This window comes from Syngnathoides biaculeatus, chromosome 1 (assembly GCF_019802595.1).
Source record: "Syngnathoides biaculeatus isolate LvHL_M chromosome 1, ASM1980259v1, whole genome shotgun sequence".
Lineage (NCBI taxonomy): Eukaryota > Metazoa > Chordata > Actinopteri > Syngnathiformes > Syngnathidae > Syngnathoides > Syngnathoides biaculeatus.
In genome coordinates, this window is record NC_084640.1 from 15,297,591 (window position 1) to 15,316,634 (window position 19,044).

General features: G+C 43.2%; 1 protein-coding gene across 5 annotated transcripts in view; it reads left to right on the forward strand.

Moving 5' to 3' along the window:
• The first annotated feature begins 1,120 nt into the window (after positions 1-1,120).
• The window catches only part of ndrg1a (N-myc downstream regulated 1a), a 148,851-nt gene continuing 130,927 nt past the window's right edge, over positions 1,121-19,044 (forward strand). Inside the window, exons 1-16 of one of the 5 annotated variants that reach the window (XM_061822014.1) lie at positions 1,121-1,257; positions 6,496-6,574; positions 7,436-7,471; positions 10,919-11,024; positions 11,115-11,235; positions 12,123-12,185; positions 12,283-12,343; positions 13,563-13,649; positions 13,718-13,774; positions 13,844-13,947; positions 14,051-14,107; positions 14,185-14,236; positions 14,602-14,649; positions 14,992-15,027; positions 15,953-16,004; positions 16,420-16,699. In XM_061822014.1, coding sequence (XP_061677998.1) covers positions 6,518-6,574; positions 7,436-7,471; positions 10,919-11,024; positions 11,115-11,235; positions 12,123-12,185; positions 12,283-12,343; positions 13,563-13,649; positions 13,718-13,774; positions 13,844-13,947; positions 14,051-14,107; positions 14,185-14,236; positions 14,602-14,649; positions 14,992-15,027; positions 15,953-16,004; positions 16,420-16,670 — 1,188 coding nt within the window. In that variant the 5' untranslated portion in view covers positions 1,121-1,257; positions 6,496-6,517 and the 3' untranslated portion in view covers positions 16,671-16,699. Of the gene's footprint in view, positions 1,258-3,965; positions 4,086-5,308; positions 5,375-5,487; positions 5,652-6,495; positions 6,575-7,435; positions 7,472-10,918; positions 11,025-11,114; positions 11,236-12,122; positions 12,186-12,282; positions 12,344-13,562; positions 13,650-13,717; positions 13,775-13,843; positions 13,948-14,050; positions 14,108-14,184; positions 14,237-14,601; positions 14,650-14,991; positions 15,028-15,952; positions 16,005-16,419; positions 17,855-19,044 lie in introns of those variants that run through there. The other 4 variants (XM_061822005.1, XM_061822030.1, XM_061822037.1 and 1 more) reach the window with 4 other exon arrangements.

The window sequence follows — 19,044 nt, forward strand, 5'->3', positions numbered from 1 at the left end:
CCCGGGTTCGATCCCGGCCACGCCTGTGCGGGGTTAGCATGTTCTCCCCGTGCCTGCGTGGCTTTTCTCCGGTTTCCTCCCACATCCCCAAAAACACGCAACATGAATTGGACACTCCAAATTGCCCCAAGGTGTGATTGTGATTGGTTGTTTGTCTCCACGTGCCCCGCGATTGGCTGGCGACCGGTTCAGGGTGTGCCCCGCCTCCTGCCCGTTGACAGCTGGGATAGGCTCCGGCGCTCGTGAGGATAAGCGACGAAGCATGGAAAATTTGGGAAAAATTAGATCGAATTAAATGGGGGTGGGGGGGGGATGCCATGAATGGCATTGTGTCAAAATGTTTAAAAATCTTTTGAATTTATGCTTTTCCTCGCACGATGCCAAAGGCGCTATCATCTTCCAGAAAGGCCCGGACGGCGCCGCTCACGCCCACAATCTCCCTTTTGAAATTGCCGTTGTGCCCGCAATCTCGGCAACGCTGTCCCACGCACGTGAAATTTGAATATCCTTCGCCGTGTCATCTTTTTCCATTGTGCTTACGTTCCAGTCGACGGGCCCGAATATGACAAAATATGACATTTTATCGCCGCTTGTTTGTTTTCCCTGCTATTTCGTTACAAAAGCACGATGAAAATGAAGTCGCCACCCTAACCTCCCAAAAAAAAAAAAAAAAAAAAATCAGAAGAAGCTTGAGAAAAAGCGAAGCTGACGCCCATCGAACGGAAGCTGTGATTTCCCACCCTCCGAGCCGGTCAGTGAACGTCACACCGCCCGCCTCGCGAACGTTGCCGCTGAGACGTTTGCGGACACCGCGTCCGTCTGCCAACGTGCCGGTACCGGGCCAGTTCGATCCCTGTGCATTACAGCTGCACTAGTGCGAGTTTAAAACTCACTTTTGTGTGTGTGTGTGTTTTTTTTTACATTTATTTCATTTAATTTTTTGGGGGGGGTCAGGGGGGTCGACGGCTTTCCACGAGTGCGAAGTTGCACTCGGTTGCACGATCACACCCCGCGGCAGATGTTGCCCAATCCGAGAAAAGTGGGCCGAGTTTGCGCCCCCACTCAACCCCACCCCACCCCACCCCTTCGTGACCTCACCGCCTCCCTCCCCAGGCTTTATAAAATTCCCTCATACATCCGCCTGCACATTGTAAACAAAACCCGCTGCCGTCACTGAACGCAACACCTCCCAGTCCTCTTTTCGAATCGACTTTTGCGGACTTTTTGCCCCTCGTCGGGACATTTTGAAATCTGCAGGTAAGTCGGAAGTTGAAAAACTTGCAGAATAATTTTATTTTGCTTTTTTTTTTTGGTTTTGTTTTTCTGGTGGGGGGGGGGGTCAAGAACTCACAAGTGCACGCAAGGAGGAGGAGGAGATGCGCGTGTACGTGCGGCGAATTTACGGGTCACGACATGTCCGAGCTTGTTTTTTTTTTTTTTGTTCTTTTTTTTTTTCTCGGAAAATGAAAAAGGAAAGCACGAAGCTCACGTTCCATCCCCAGATGGAGGTTTTTTTTCACATATTTAAAAAGCAAATATTTGAACACGTATGTTCAGTTTCTCTCACGGCATAATGAGAAAAAGTGGAAAAAGAAGAAGGAAAGTGCATCGTGTGCTTTTATATATATATTTTTTTTCATTTGCATGTAGACATTTATTTATGGTTTCTACAGTTGGGGAAAAAAAATATCGTTTATCTCTTTGATCAGATTTTTTGTGTATTTTTTTTGCTATTTTTCTTCCATTTATCCTTTATTTCAACACTCAAATCGGGAAAAGGTGTGATTTTCATTTCCAGTCGTCGTTTGCACTTCCTTTTACTTTTACTCACACGAATTATCCGTGATGGAAATTGCTGGAGAAACCACGTGACCGGGTGACAGCACCCCTTGGTCACATGATTCGATGATCAAGTTGCGTAACGAGACTTTTTATTTTGCATTCTTGGCGAGGATGAAGTTTTTTTTTTGTTTGTTTGTTTTTTTTGCGGGTGGCTTGTTTACTCCTTTTGGTCCTTGTAACTCATCCTTGCTGTGGCCCATTCAGGGTCCCTTGTTTTTTTTTAAACCCTATAAAGTGTCATTTTTTTTTCTGTGTTACGTTCAGGGTCCCTCAGGGCCGTCTTGGCTGGGAACTCGTCTTTTCGGTGCTGGTTTCGGTGCCCCTCGTTTTTTTTTCCTCTTATGATCAAACGTGGTTCTTGAACCAAACCCCCCCCCCCACCACCACCCCCGTCGCTCTACAAATGTAGGTCTACGTCGGCTTATCTTATTTTAGCGTAGCTCGCTTCGGCTCTGTTGACATTTGACAAGCTCGGGATTTGACAGATTAAGCGAGTTTGTCAGAAAAGATTATGGAAGCAATCATTGTCGCTGCAGATGGACGACAACCTCGGATCTAAGTCTTGTTGGGGGGGGGGGAGTTGCTAATATTGTTAACGCAGCAAATTGCAAACACCGCCTGAAAAATTAGCAAAATTTTTTGTATTACAAGTGGCTTCCATGCCCAATACGACAAGCAGTAAACGTCTACGCAACAAACGGCAAACGTTCTTCGTAAAAGTCGCTAGCATGAGCTAAAATTGTGGCTACAAGTCGCTAATATCGTCGGCTAACGTGGCGACAACACGTCGCTACATTTGTGAATGTGACAATGTCGCTAACAGCTTCAGCTAAATATGTGAATCCAGTTGCTAACATTTTTGGCTAAGTGGTTTACAAACCCCTAGCACCGTTAGCTAACATTGTGACGCAACACGTCACTAAAATTGTGAATATGAGCAGTTGCTAACATCTTTAGCTAAGTAGTTTACAAACCACTAGCACCGTTAGCTAACATTGTGACGACAACACGTAGCTAAAATTGTGAATCCAGTTGCTAACATCCTTAGCTAAGTGGCTTAAAAGCCACTAGCACCGTTAGCTAACATTGTGACTACGACATGTCACTAAAATTGTGAATATGAGCAGTTGCTAACATCTTTAGCTAAGTAGTTTACAAACCACTAGCACCGTTAGCTAACATTGTGACTACGACACGTCGCTAAAGTTAAGAATATGAGCAGTTGCTAACATCTTCAGCTAAGTAGTTTACAAACCACTAGCACTGTTAGCTAACATTGTGACGACAACACGTAGCTAAAATTGTGAATATGAGCAGTTGCTAACTATTCAGCTAAGTAGTTTACAAACCACTAGCACCGTTAGCTAACATTGTGACGACAACATGTAGTTAAAATTGTGAATATGAGCAGTTGCTAACATCTTCAGCAAAGTGGTTTACAAGCCACTATCACCGTTAGCTAACATTGTGACTACGACACGTCACTAAAATTGTGAATATGAGCAGTTGCTAACATCTTTAGCTAAGTAATTTACAAACCACTATCACCGTTAGCTAACATTGTGACGACAACACGTAGCTAAAATTGCGATTCCAAAGTGGTTTAAAAGCCACTAGCACCGTTAGCTAACATCGCGACGACGACACGTCACTAAAATTGTGAATATGAGCAGTTGCTAACATCTTTAGCTAACAGCCACTCGTATCGTCGCTAATTTGGTCTATCCGCCTTTTTAGCGCTCCTTTAAAGGACGGTCGGAATTCACCGCATCGAGATTCATCTTTGTATGCGAGGCAGGAGATTTTCGGGACCATCCTTACCCCCGCCCGGCCCCCCTCTTTTCTCTCCTCCTTCATTTCCTCTCCCAATTGCATAACAAGCCCGACCTGTGCCAGCACTTCTTTTCACCGAAAAACAGAACAGAGCAGTCGGGACACGCACGGCTCCGAGAGACCGGTTTGACGTGAGCTGGGTTGCTAGAGGCATCAAAAGTGCAACAACCGGTGCCGCCGACCCCCACACCCCCCCCCCCAACCCCCTCCCGGGCCCCTTAACGCCTCCCTCCCAGTAACAGAACAACAACAAAGATGTCAAAATTCACACGGACGCCTTCGATTTGACCACACGGGAGGTTTTGGCGCCGCGGAGTTCATCCATTTTGTCCGCGCTACCATTTTAGCGCGTGAAACGGGGCCTCGACGCCAGACTGCGAGTAACGCGAGAAGACATCTGTGAGGGGAAAGTAAGTCCGACTTCGACGGCACATGTGCGGAACATGTCGAAAATGCCACGCGGGAAGTTGTGAGGATCAAAGCCGCATTCCTCCGTGCTAGCATTTTAACGTCAAGACAAAAACTGTTGACCATTAATGTCTTGCACAGTCGTAACAACAAATCACGTACTTGGCTAACGAAGAATTAGCTAACACCATTTATGCAACAAGTAGCTTTTGTCCCTGTACGCTAATTAGCTAGCACCTGTGCAACAATTAGCTAACATTTGTAACACATGTAAGTAGCCAACATCCATACCACAAGTCGCTCGTTGTGATGGAAATTCGACCCGTGGTGGGTGACCAGCGGGGCGGCGACATTTTATTTTTTTTTTTTTTAATTGAACCACGCTCTGATCGCGTGACTTTCCACATATAGCGCACGGAACGGCTGCCGCGGGCCAAAATTCCGAGTCGGCGTCTCAAACGGCGTCACCCGATGAAGTGGCGCAACGTTGTTGAGCGGCAGGATCGGTCTCGTACTTTCACGTCATTATTTTTGTTTGTTTTTTCGCATTTTTAGAGGCCTTTTCAGCGTCCATTTCATTGTTTTCCCTGTCAGAAAAGATGGCGGCCAATTATGACATGCTATTAACAGTCTGTAACAGGTAGCTAACATTGATCAAAAAATAATAAAATTTTTACAAGTATGTATTTGTCTCTACAAATTTGCCTCTAAAAAAACAAATATTAGAAGCCATGTAGACATCAAGTCGCTAACATCATCAACATGACAAGTAGCTAGCAAGAACAAGGCGCTAACGACATGTTAGCGTTTTTATCACGTGACCCCCCCCCCCCCCCCCCCGCCTTTCACGTCATTATTTTTGTTATGGTGCATTTTCAGAGGCCTTTTCACCGTCCATTTCATTTTTTTCCCTATCAAAAAAGATGGCGGCCAATTATGACGTGCTATAAACGGTCTGTAACAGGTAGCTAACATTGAGTAAAAAAACTAATAATAATAATAAAATCTTTACAAGCATGTATTTGTGTATAGAAATTTGGCTTTCAAACAAATATTTGACATCAACAACATGGCAAGTAGCTAGCGTCCCCTCAAGAACGAGGCGCTAACGTTAGCGTTTTTACCACGTGACTGCCCCGCCTTCTGTCTTCTTCTTCCTCTTTCATCTCTCCCTCTTTCAACAAAGGCCCCGCAGTCCAGCCGCCCAAAAATGGGCGTTGTTGTTGTTTGATGCTCCCCGTCGCCATTGTGCGATCCGGATCGCTCCGGTCTCCCGGCCTTCGCTCTCAGTGTGCGTTTGCAAGTGTGTGCCTTTTGTGCGCGTGTGCGTATGCGCGAGCCTATTTCCCACTTCCTGTGCGAGACGTCTCGCTGTGTCAGCTTGACAAGTCATTAACTGGACAAACGCGCGCAAGCGGCGCATTCTTGTGCTCACGTAGCATTCGCGGACAAAGCAGCTAACGTCGTTCCGCGCGCGCGGCCGTCGCCGCGGACCCGCTTCGGTCGGAGTCCAGGACAAAGTCCGAAAACCTCTTTGAGAAACGGGAGGATGGACGGCATCTCGCGAGGTTAATAAGCGCCGTTTGTCATATTTGAGCGATTTTGGGAAAGTGGAAAACACAACTCGGCTCGTCACTTTGTGGACTACCGTCAACGCCATTGTTAGCAGGGATTTTAGCATGTTTTTATTGATATTGTGACAGAATTATGGAGAAGACCACAAGTTTTAATACAGGACAAAATCTACCTTTTAAACTCAGGTTCCACTATAAAAAAATTCATTTTCTTTCATTAGCATTTGCTAATTTGACGTTTTTTTTTGTTACTTCGGTTAGCGTGTTAGCAGAACTACGGGAACGTATTCTCATAGCAAAAAAGCCCGACCAGTTATTATAATTTTTTTTTTTTATGAAAACATTTTCCTACCTTGTCCCAAGAAATCAGAAGAGGAATCGCAAAAACTGGAAGGGTATCCGGCGTTAAAAACTGTGCCAGTTCATCTGAGAGGTCGCGCTGTGGCGACCCCTAGCGGGACAAGCCGAAAGAAACGTAGCTTACCTTTTACTTGAGTGGATTTTACGGAAATTTTCGTTCGGAAACCGATTTGTTCGAGGACCGAAACCGAACTGTAGTGTCAAAGGAACCAAAACTACCCACAATACTTAGCGGCGCATTCGAGCATCAAGCTAGTTTTATTTCACGTGTGCAAAAGGAAAAAAGAAGACACGCAGAGGGCAGAAGAAGTCATCCGTTTGGTTGACTCTGCTGCCGACGAGTCTCGCTTTTCCCCACGTTTTCGAAAGGCTCACGAATGCGGCGCGCGCCGGTCGGGCCGGTCGTTGAATTCCAAATTTATGTCATCATAACTGAACGCCGTGACACGAATTCCAAAATTGTCTTGTTGTCCGGCAGGCGACGCACGAAGCCCGTTGACATGGACGACATCCACGTTGTTGAATCCAAACCTCTGCTGGTCGACAGGGAACTGCCCGTACGTATTCATAACCGCCGTTATGATTTCGACACAAAAAGTCTTTTTTTTTTTTTTTTTTTCAAAAATCCACACATGCACAAAACTGCCGAAATTCCTGGGCCTACAGAGCGCACCTGGTTATCAGCCTCATCTAGTACATTTGTAAAGGAAATACCATTTGGTACGTACATACGCCGCAGCTGTGGAAAAGCCGCAAGTATTTATAAAGAAATACGGCACACAGAGAGTTCGAGGCTTGCGCCGCCGCTAATGCTAGCGCTGCGCTAATGCTAAAGCTAGCACAGTGCTAACAAGGCTGGTTTAAAAAAATACACGGGTAAAAATCACTGAGACGCGGGAGTAACACGCTAGCGCGGCGCTAACAGGGCCGGACCGGTAAAAGTCACTCCCTCGGCACATATATTCCACCGGTCTTTTCCGCTCGAGTGCCACCTTGCGGCCGTGATAGGAAAAAAAATGCACAAATCATCCGCATCACCGCAAAAACCGCAGGGTTGAAAGCGTGTGAAAAAAAGTCGCGGCTTGTAGGCCGGAAATTACAGTACTGAGCGATACTGTATACAAATAATAATGTACGGATAAAATATATACCCCAAAAAAATCCTGAAAAGAATTACAGTAAAATAGAAACCTAAACGAGAAAAAGATTAAAAATGAAGTAATACAAAGATACAGCATGTTAACGTCAAAATGGGGAGAAAAAAAAAATGTATTTAGGGGTCGGGGGAGTGGCTTTGTTTTTCCACGCTGAGGCTCTTTGACCAGTCGCAATGCCGTCGGACTCGCCATCCCATAATTTGGATTAGCTAATTGTCTTGTTGCGATGAATAATTTTTGTTTTTGTTTTTTTCGGCGCAGGGCCTGAGGGAGGCGGTGCAGCAGCTCGCTATCAAGGTACGCTCGCACACACGCTGGACGTTTATTAGCTCGCTATCGAGCTACGCTAGCGCTTTTTAGCCCACCGCTAGTAGCTCTCAGATGACCCGCCGAGCCTCCTCCGGGATGGCGCCATCTAGCGGCCGGAACAATACAGTGCCGCTCATCCGCTCAGTTTTTTTTTTTTTTTTTTTTTAAATCTCCGCGTGCGGTGACTTCGTTTGGCTCGGAAATCGAATCTGGGCCCGGCTAATTCGGTCCGCCTGCTCCCGCGCGTCCAATCGGGTCGGCTCTCGCGTCAGCTTTGGGTTTGACGCTGGCAAATGCAGACGATCGTCTAAATTTAGTTCTGGTGTCATTTATCAGGGTTGGAAGAAGACCCCGCGGCGTTATTATTGCGTTATATGCGTCCTTTTTGAGCCCCGCTTTCTTTTTTTTATTATTTTTTATTTATTTGATGTTCATTTATCTCAATAACAGGTTGATTGGTTTATTGTAATTAATTTATTTGATGTGATGAAACGCGTGGTTAAAATAAGGTGAAATAATCAGAATTTGTAAAAAAAAAATTCTGTTTTATTTGCGATATTAAATGATTGGCAAGTTAAAATTAATTTATTCATTTTTCATAGTATTGATTATTCATCTGAAATAATTCATTTATTAGTTTATGGTTAATTTAAAAAAGTGCAGTAAAATAATCTATTGTCCAAATATTTTATTAGATTAAAAAACTGGTTATATAATATAATTCAATAATATATTAAAATATTCAACTATGTAATATATGATAACAATGTTAATTTTTTTGTACTGGATGATTATTTCTATTATTAAATTGGTTCATTGATGTTTTGTAAATAATAAAATTTTTCAAAATGGTAAATTGACATATTTTACACATTTATTTGCATATTACATATCTATTTTTTCTTGAAATATCTTTCAACAATGTACTTTATGAAATTATTTGAACCCTGATTATAATTGAATACCTTGTGACCCTTGTGAGGATAAGGGGCTAAGAAAATGGATGGATGGATGAATTATAATTAAATATGGTTTGTCATCTATTGAAATCTATTATACTAATCCATATGTATATTTTGTAATGTCAGCATTTGCGTGATTTATGAACAAAAAAAAAAAAAAAACAAGGATTTATGTTGATTCTTATGATTTGTTGGCCCCATTTCCGCGTTTGTTTTGCGTTGGTTGAGCTGGACGTGAACGCCGGCGGCGCGATTGGCGGCGGCGTACGTGCCGGTCTGCCAGTGTCGCGTGGGCGGGATTTGCGGTGGGGTGGCGACGACCGCTGTGTTTACGTCGAGTGGAAGGGTCACCCAGAGGAGGAGGAGGAGGAGGAGGAGGAGGACGTACACAAAATGAAAAATGAAAAACAAAAGTAGGAAAAGCGCAAACGTGCAGTTTTTGGGCCCTCAATTACTAAATACGAGCCGAAAGACCAAATGTTCATATGATAATATTATATTATGATTAGCTGGCGACCAGTTCAGGGTGTACGCTGCCTCCTGCCCGTTGACAGCCGGGATAGGCTCCAGCGACCCTCGTGAGGATAAGCGGCAAACAAAATGGATGGATATTAGATTATTGTGATTATTATATCAATTATCATACACTCATTTCCAGCTATTTATTTATAAAAGATAGAAGCGACAATTGCTTCAAAATATGTTTACTTTCTCATCATAATGTATTATGAATTCCTTTGCACGAGATTTGGATTTTGCCAATTTTTTTTTCAATGAGATTTTGAAAAATAATTTATTTGAGTCAATTCTATATTTATACAAATGACTTTTTTTTTAAATAAACTTTTCAATTACGACGCAACGCAAAGGTAAACAAATCTGGAAAATGAAAAGGTGAATAAGCAGCAAATCTGAAAAAAAATAAATAAATAAAGGTGAGTTAGCGGGTGTTCCGGGAAAAACGGAGAATAGGTTCCAAAATAAAATTATTTAAAAAAAAAAAAAAAAAAAAACATTTACATTGAATGTGTAAAATCAGGAATTTAAAATATATTCCATTATTTTTTAAAAATGCAATCTAGACTATTTTTGTGTAGTTTATTGAAATAACTGACTAGTTTATTATAAAGTGCGTGGTTGCAGACTAGACCCCTGCAGTACCCCTCATGTCATTTTACACGCTGCCGACTTTACGTTAGTTTAGTGTACAATTCCATCGTCGTTTTTGTATCTTTAACACGATAAAAGAAACAAAATGTGTTCCACGAGAGGAATATATTCATCAAGCGTTGTAAAAAGTTCCCCCGGTGCGCCAGTGCGGCGCGTTGGCCGAGCCCAGCGAAGCCGTCGCCCGGTCCCGACAATCCAATTTAGGGATCTTTCCATCTGGAATTAGCTTGTTTTGACCGGGTTGCAAGGCACCATGGGAGGTCACGGGGGGCTTATCGGGCTCAGCGTTTATAAAAGCGCTGAGCCGGCGCTTCGGAAACTTCACCCGGATTTCAGGTTTCCCCCGCCGCACGTGCGTTCCGAGCAAAAACAAAGCAAAAAAAATGGTTCTGGACGATTCCGACGTGGAGATGATCGTCACTGACGAAGTCGCCGTAAGTCCGTCGGGCGGGATTCGGTTGGATTTTTTTTATTTTTTTTGGCCAGGATGAACGTTGAGGCGGTTTTGCCGGCGGTGTCGGCAGAAATGCGGAGCGGTTGGAAGGAACCGGTTTGCCAAATCAGGAATTTGAATATGGCTACAGTCGGGCCGTGACGATAATAATTGATAATTGTGATTTGGTTATAACGTGGGTCTGCTGTTCTCACGCTCACGTTATTAGCTACACCCATTTTCAAAGATGCTTATCCTCACAAGAGTCACGGAGGTTTTGGAGCCCGTCCCGGCTAACTTCGACTGGACGGGGGACCGCAACTTGAACTGATTATATTTTTATTGTCGCTTTTAGAATTTTTTTTTTTTTTTTTAAATCACAAAATTTGGATTTTCTAAATTATCCCTACATTATTTTCCTTCACTGGCTGTCATTGTTTAATTTTATATGTAATGAAAAATTGTAGTATCTCTTTAATTTTCTTGAAATTTATAGAGAATTTTTTTATTTTGCTCTACCTTTTTTTTTTTTTCATTGGACTTTAAATTCATTTAGCACATTTTTAAAATTTGGATTAAATTAATTCTATTAGTTTAAAAAAAAAAGAGTAAAAATTGTAAATATTTCAAATAATGAAATACAAAAAAATATATTGAAATTCAGAAAAAATGATGACCTGTTTTAACCCAACATTCAAATATTTTCGTTTATTTCCCCGCCGACCTCGAGTGGCCGCTCATGCTCATCAATTTTTTTTCCCCCTCCGCCAAACCCGTGAGTTGTTTTCCTGTTCCTGTTTTCGACTGAGGGACGGTGGCTTTTGTTTTTGTGTGTCTCCCCCCCCCCCCCCCCCCAAAAAAAAAAAAAAGGAGCATGACGTGGAGACCCCCTACGGAAGACTCCACTGCACCATGCGGGGGGTCCCCAAAGGGGAGCGGCCCGCCATCCTCACCTTCCACGACATCGGACTGAACCGTAAGTCCGCTTAACACCCCCCCCCCCCCCCCCGCAACTTCCTTCCACTGACGGCGTGGATGTGCCCCTCCCCTCCCCCCCCCCCCGCAGACAAAACGTGCTGGGATTCGCTGTTCAGCCACGAGGACATGGCGGAGATCCTCAACCACTTCGCCGTGTGCCACGTGGACGCCCTCGGGCAACACGAGGGCGCCAACACTTTTTCCACCGGGTGAGCCCGACGCACGGCCCAAAAATCTCGACGGGTGAGCCGATTCGGGCCGCGTTCGGCGGCCCCGAGCCAAAGCGGTGACCCCTTTTCTCCCCCCCCATCACTGCGATTAATTTTTACTTTAATTAAAAAAAAAAAATCATATCATATTTGTTGCTTTTCGAGATTGTATTCTATATTTTGATTTGTGATCTATTTTACGAACTGACATTTTCACTTTTTTTTTGTGTGTGTGTTCCGTTGCATACGGTAAATTTTTTTCCTGTTCATTTTGAAATCCAATTTGCGCGTCGATGTTTGTTTTTCTTTCGGCTTGTCCCGTTCGGGGTCGCCGCAGCGCATTTGTTTGCCGCAGTTTTACGCCGGACGCCCTTCCTGACCTAAACCCCTTCCGCGTTTTAGCAGGGGATCTAGAAATAATTGACGCAAAATATTATTCTTTTTTTATTTATTATTATTATTAATATTATTGTGATGATTTTTAAATTCCAAAACGCATTTCTTTACCCGCAAAGGTTGTTTTTAAAATACAGTACTGTATATATATATATATATATATATTTTTTTTTTTACACGTCTAGCTTTTTGTCCAATGTGCAGTTTGTAAAACGTCCCCATTTTTATGAAAACGTTTTTATGATACATTCCCTTTTTTAAAAAAAAATAATAAAAAATAAATCTTACTCCAGCTCGCAGAGAAAGCGTTGGCGTCTCAAATTTATCCTTGTGTAGTCATTTTTGTTTTGCGCTATTTTTCCCTTCCATTCCGAATTGGCTTGATTATATTATTGAATAATTCATTAATTATATTTGCAAGATCATGTCAAATTTGATTTCAGATGAAATGTTGACATGTTTGTGAATTTATTTCATCCCCCCCGCAACAGCTACGAGTACCCGACCATGGACGAACTCTCCGAGACGCTCCCGCTGGTGCTGAAGCATTTCGGGTGCTCGTCGTCGTCGTCGTCGTCGTCGTCGTCGTCGTCGTCGTCGTTGTTGTTGTTGTTGTTGCGCTGACAGTTTGTCTGCGTGTGTGCGCTACAGGTTAAAGTCTGTTATTGGATTAGGGATGGGAGCCGGAGCCTACATGCTGACCAAATTCGCCGTAAGCCAACCCCCCCCCCCGTCTTCTTCCTCTCAGTCGGGTTTAATAATTCACTTAAAACAATCATCATCTCACTTTTTTGCTGATCCGTATTTTCTCAGTGACCCCGAACTCTTCCGGAATGTTTGACTAAACGTGGACAAAAATGTGATATTTTCAAATGCCGACCCCCCACGACGACTCAAAAAAAAAATCCCGTCGAAGCAAAACCGGCGTCTGTGCCATGCAGATGCGCTTCGCTAATGCTAAAGCTAATTATCAGGTCAAGAAAGAAATCAAGTGTACTTTGTTGGTTTGAATTATTATTTTTTGGGGGAGGGGGACACAAATATTAATGCGCAATCTACAGAATATGTGTTCGAAAAATAAAAAAAAAAAGCCTTAATCGCACTCAAACCTTCACAAATCGTCGTCACAGCGCCATCTACTGGGCTGGATGGGGCAGGGTAACACTTGCCCCTGATGCTAAATAGCCATTGCATAGCAGAACTTATGGAGATGATTTCAAAAAGGAAAATCCTGCATTATGTTGAGCACCGCAAGACTCCGATGCTGGCTAAAATGGGTGAGGCTCACTGAAAATAATAATAATAATAATAATAAATGTTTTGGAACTCAACACCCGAAATACAAAAATGTCAACTACCTCACCAATGTTTTTTTTTCCATTTTTTACTTTTGATTTGCATCACGAATGCAAAAATCCACACTACTGAGCACAATTTGTGGGACATGGTTCAAATTTTTTTTTAAACCTCACAAATCTTCATCACAGCGCCATCTACTGGGCCGGATGGGGCAGGGCAACACTTGCCCCTGATACTAAATTATTAAATTTAAAAAAAATTTAAAAATCTCCTGAATCGGGTTGGGGAGCGCAAGACTTGCCCCCTGGTGCGAAATCTCCGATGCTAGCCAAAATAATTTGAATGTAAATAAATAAATAAATAAATATTTAAAAAAACATATATATCTATTGGTGCTGGCATTGGAACTCAACACCCTAAATGCAAAAATCTCAACTACCACACCAAAATGTAAAATTTTTTATTGAATGCCAAAATCCGCACTAGCAAGCAGAATTTGTGGCAGCAAATTTGAATTCTTGCAATCCTAGAAATCTTAAATGCAATTAAAATCACGAGAACAGATTAGCCTGAAACATTCCGGAACCCGCTCTAGTCTGATCTAAGGTGATCGGTGTTTTTATGCGCGTTAGCTTGATTACCCGAAAATGACGGAAGGCCTGGTGCTGATCAACATCAACCCGTGTGCCGAAGGCTGGATGGACTGGGCTGCGCACAAGGTACCAAACGCCCAAATATCTATTTTTCAAACATAGATCTCGATCTAAAAGATTCGCTCTGACGCCAGATCAGCGGCTGGACCCACGCCTTGCCCGACATGGTCATCAGCCACCTCTTCGGAAAGGTTAGCGCCACGCTAGCTTCGAGTGTTTTTGTCCGTCAGCGCTGACGGATGCTAACGGCCTGCCCGCAGGAGGAGATCCAGCACAACCAGGACTTGGTGGCCACGTACCGCCACCACATCATCAAGGACATGAACCAGTTCAACCTGCAGCTCTTCATCAAGGCCTACGAAAGGTGAAGGCTCGTCGGCTGGGAATTTAGCGTCCTTGTTGTTTGTTGCGCGGGACCAGATTTTTGATTTTTTTTTTTTTTTTTTTGCGTTTTTGTTCCCTCCAAGTCGGCGGGACCTGGAGATCGAGAGGCCCGTCCCGGGAAGCAACGTCAGAACCGTCAAGTGAGTCGTCGCCGTCCGCTAGCGGCCGTTTTTGCTTTTATTTTGCCGAATCGCTCATTTGTGAACTTTGACCCTAGGTGTCCTTCCCTCCTGGTGGTAGGGGACAACTCGCCTGCCGTGGACGCCGTTGTGAGTCATAAAAACTGAAACCAGTTGACCTTAACCTGGCTTGAGACCTTAACCTTGGACGAAAACCCGAATCTGTCTTGGTAGCCTCATTTGGTAGTCAAACTGCCGAATCTGAGTCCCCGATTTGAAACTCTTGATTGGACCCCTGATGCGAATTTCCAGTCCTTACTTTGGGAACCTTAAACCCGGTCTGAAACCCTTAGCCCTGTTGGCAACCCTAATTTTGAAACCTTAACCCTCGTTGGAAAGCTAAAACTTCCCAAAAGGCCAAAACCATCTTGAAACCCGCCGACTCGAATCCCCGCCCCAAACGCGACGCAGCCACCTCGGTCGGGTGAAATCTCACCGTGATTTTGTCGGCGCAGGTGGAGTGCAACACCAAACTGGACCCCACGAAAGCGACCCTGCTTAAGGTGAGACCGCCGGGCTACTTGTCGTCGTCACGGAAACATCACGGCTTGCCGCGCTTGTGTGTGTGCTCACCTGGTGACACATTAACCGGCGCCCGTGCCCAATCTGCCCGCCGGCCGGGCGCGACCTACTTGCGACGACCTCTGGCCCGGCCCAAATGGTCGACGGCCGCTCGAGCGTGCGTGGCGGCCAAAGCTGATGTGGCCTTTAATGGCGCTGCGGAGAAACCGGCGTCATCTCGTTAATGGCTTTGGTCGTTCCTCCTGGCCGGCTTTGTGTGGCGCGGGCCGAGCGCAATTTGTGTATGGCATCTCATATCTCATTGTTTTTTTTTTTCGGTGCAGATGGCCGACTGTGGGGGGATGCCCCAGGTTGACCAGGTGCGTATGACGCCGTAAATAAAAACCCGTGTTATGAGATTTGACATTTTCCTGGTGAAATAAACGTGAAATTAAAGTGGAAAATAATCAGAATAATAATAAAAGAACAACAGTAACGTAAAAGTCGACTTACCTTGCAATGGTTGTGATTTGCTGACCCCTGTTGGAGGATTTTGAGTACTGCATGTCACACAATGATACATTTTTAAAAATAATAATAAACGTTGCTATCACTTATATTCCATCCATCCGTTTTCTTTGCCGCTTATCCTCACGAGGGTCGCAAGGCAGTGCTGGGGCCGATCCCGGCCGTCGACGGGCAGGAGGCGGGGTTACGCCCTGAACCGGTCGCCAACCGATCACGAGTGGGCGGAGAAAAGCCGCGCGGGCACGGGGACAATGTGCAAACTCCACATAGGCGGGGGCGGGATCGAACCCGGGTCCTCACAATTGGGAGGTTTACCAACTGAGGCGCCGCGCCGCCGTCCAAAAATAAAACCAAGACACTCCCCTTACACTTACATTCAAATTTATTCATTTTACGCCAATTTGCAACCGGGTCGCATAGGATGTCGTGTCAGACTGGCCTGGCTCCGTGGGTTCGATTCCCGCCCAGTGACGCTGACGATTTGTTTCGCGTGACTGGTTGGCGACCATTTCGGGATACCACCGACAGCCTTTTGCCTAAAGCTAGCCGGGATAGGCAACCCTTGTGAGGATATAAGCAGCTCGGAAAATAGATGGAATTTTTCAACCCCGATAATTTCAATGTTTAAAATTAAATTTCAGTAGCGTTGTTTTTATTTGAATAGTCATTACATTAATATGAATCATGCAATTTCCACTCAAGCTAATGTCAGAAAAAAAAATTATTGAAATAATGATAAACCACGTGATTAATTACTGCATATTTGCTTTTGTGCAGCCGGGAAAGCTGACAGAGGCGTTCAAGTACTTCATCCAGGGCATGGGATACAGTGAGTACTTTTTTTTTTTTCTAATACTCTACTGCCCTCTTTTGGCCACGATTTTCATAACACTTGCCACAAAATGCCAAATCTCCATTTGCGAGGCCAAATTTTGTCGTAAAATTATTATTATTTTTTTTTTTTTTGCAGTCCATACTGCCATCCGCTGTATCCGGTGGGGCACGCCCCCCAAAAAAATCTCTCAATTTTGTGGGGCATGACTAACACCTGGAGGGAATGTAAAATCCAAACCAATGAGACAGAAATTTGCCTGGAAATTTTTGTGGCATGAAAAAAATGAAATACAATCGACAGGATCCGGTGGGGCGGTTTAAGATCTGCCCCGACAAGAAAATGTTCTCCAAGCGAGCAAAGCCATTTCGATCGCGTATCAAAATGTCCGCTGTGGTTTTTGTCGCCGCAGTGCCGTCGGCCAGCATGACCCGCCTGCTGCGCTCGCGCACGGCGTCGGGCTCCAGCGTGACGTCCTTCGAGGGTTCGCGCTCGCGCTCGCACACCCACGAGGGCAACCGCTCGCGCTCCCACACCAACGAGGGCAACCGCTCGCGCTCCCACACGGCCGAGCACCAGCGGGGCCACCCCCCGGCCCCCGACGCCGCCCCCGCCCCCGCCGTGGACCAGGGCATGCTCAAGGCCCCCGAAGTGTCTTGTTAAATCGGTAAAAACAAACAAACAAACAAACAACAAAAACATCTCATTTAATCCCATTTCTTTGTTTGCTGCACCACTGTCAATATTTTTTTTGTTTTTTTTTTTAAATCTGGATTAGTTGGAACTGGTGATGGTGTAGTGTGTAGGGGCATCGCTAGGGGGTGATAGAGAGCACGGAGGAAGCTTCTGCATCATTTTTTTCTCTTTCCTCCTTAACCAAACACACAACTTTCTCACACATTTCGGTGAATTTTAGGCGTTTTTCACGCGGTGGTGGGGCAGTGTAACGTTTGCCCCATGTGAAAAATTTCCATTGCTGGGAAAAATTTGTGTTGGGTTGGATTTAAAAAAATAAAAATGGATCTGGTGGGGCAATTCAAAATTTTCCCCCACGTGCGAACAGCTTCGGCAATATTTTTTTCACCACAGCGCCATCTTCTGAGTCTAGCGGGGCACCGCCCCTGCTGCCCCTGTCGACCACCATTTTTCTTTTTCTTTTTTGGTGCAAATCCATTTCAAATTAGAATTAGGAGAGAATTATTAAATTGGTGCAGTCTGGTGATGTAATTTGTGGATGCGTCGTTAGGGGGCGACAGAGAGCGTGGAAGAAGCTTCTGCATCATTTTTTCTGTTTTTCCTCTATTTTTATTAGATTTTTTTTTTTTTTAACCAAACAGACAAGTTTCTCACACATTACGGTGACTTTTGTGCATTTTTCACGCGGTGGTGGGGCAGTGTAACATTTGCCCCATGTGAAAAATTTCCATTGTTGGGAAAAATTTGCGTTGGATGTTTTAAAAAAAAATTGATCTGATGGGGCAATGCAAGAGTTGCCCCTCGTGTGAACAGCTTCGGCTATATTTTTTTTCACCACAGCGCCATCATCTGAGTCTAGCGGGGCACTGCCCCTGTGGACCACCATTTTTCTTTTTCTTTTTGTGCAAATCCATTTCAAATTAGAATTAGGAGAGAATTATTGAATTGGTGCAGAATCTGGTGATGTAATTTGTCGACGCGTCGTTAGGGGGCGACAGAGAGCGTGGAGGAAGTCTGTACTTCATTATTTGTCTTTTTTGTTTTGTTTTTATTTACCATACTGACTGCTTTCTCACATTATTGCTGATTTTTTTTTTTTTTTTTGCATTTCTTGTACTTTCCTTCCGCCTGTAAAAAAATAGAAGGAAAAACATACGACATTAAGGGACAATTTTTATTAATCGAAACCACTAAAATCGATAAGCTTTATTAATAATGCCGGCAGGCAAAACGATGAACTGTTTTCGTACCATTTTTGTTTCTATACAATCAAGCGCAACGGAACAAAGCGGCTCAACGCAGACGTCAAAAGTTTTGATTGTTGTCATCATTATTTTTGTTGTTGTTAATAATAATAACGGCATAGAACTTAGCTGACGCTCTCTCTCTCTCTCTCTCCTCTCTCTCTCTCTCTCCTGTCCGGCTCGCACGACGTCGATAAACTTTTTTTTTTTTTTTTTTTTGCTTTCGCGGGAGTTTCTTGACGGCTTTGTAAAGATGCGGCGTTCGAGCGGCATAACACTTTGTATTTATTAAGAAAAAAAGGACATTAAAAAAAATGATAACTTGTAACTCATCTGATATCAGTGTGGTTTTTTTTTTTTTTTAGCTTCCAGCTCTTTTAAAACATTTTTTTTTTCGTATTTCCAACTCACAAAGTTAAAATAATTAAATGTGCAAAAAAATGCTTGGGTTGGATTTCCAAGTAATGTAAAAATATAACAAGTATGAATAATAAGAGGAATTTCTTGGTACATTAATTGAATTGAATTTTGTCTAAATGAAAAAAGTAGTTTTTTAAATTTCCATTTACACACACACACATATATATATATCCACATATACACACAGTATATTTATACTGGTACATCATTAATGGAATTGTAATTATCAATTTTTTTTTTTAAATATTGTAAATATATATATATTTATAAATAAAGATTTTAAAAACACTTTACAATACATTCTTGTATTTATAGGAGTGAGCATTTTTTTTTTCCAAAAACTTTTTTTTTGCATTTCCAAGATATGTAAAAATATTACAAGTATGAAAAATAGGAATTTCTTGGTACATTAATCTAATTTTATCCAAATTAAAAAAAGTACTTTTTTAAAATTTTGAAGTCCTTCATATATATATGTATATTTCTAATTATCAAATATTTTTAAAATATACAAATATTGTAACTATATAAATATTTTTAAAACACTTTACAATATATTCTTGTATTTATAAGTGAGCATTTTTTGGGGGGGATTTACAAGCCACGTAAAGGATTAAAAAAATGAAAATGACAAAATGAAAAGCCTTTACACTAAAATATCATCATTATAAATATTA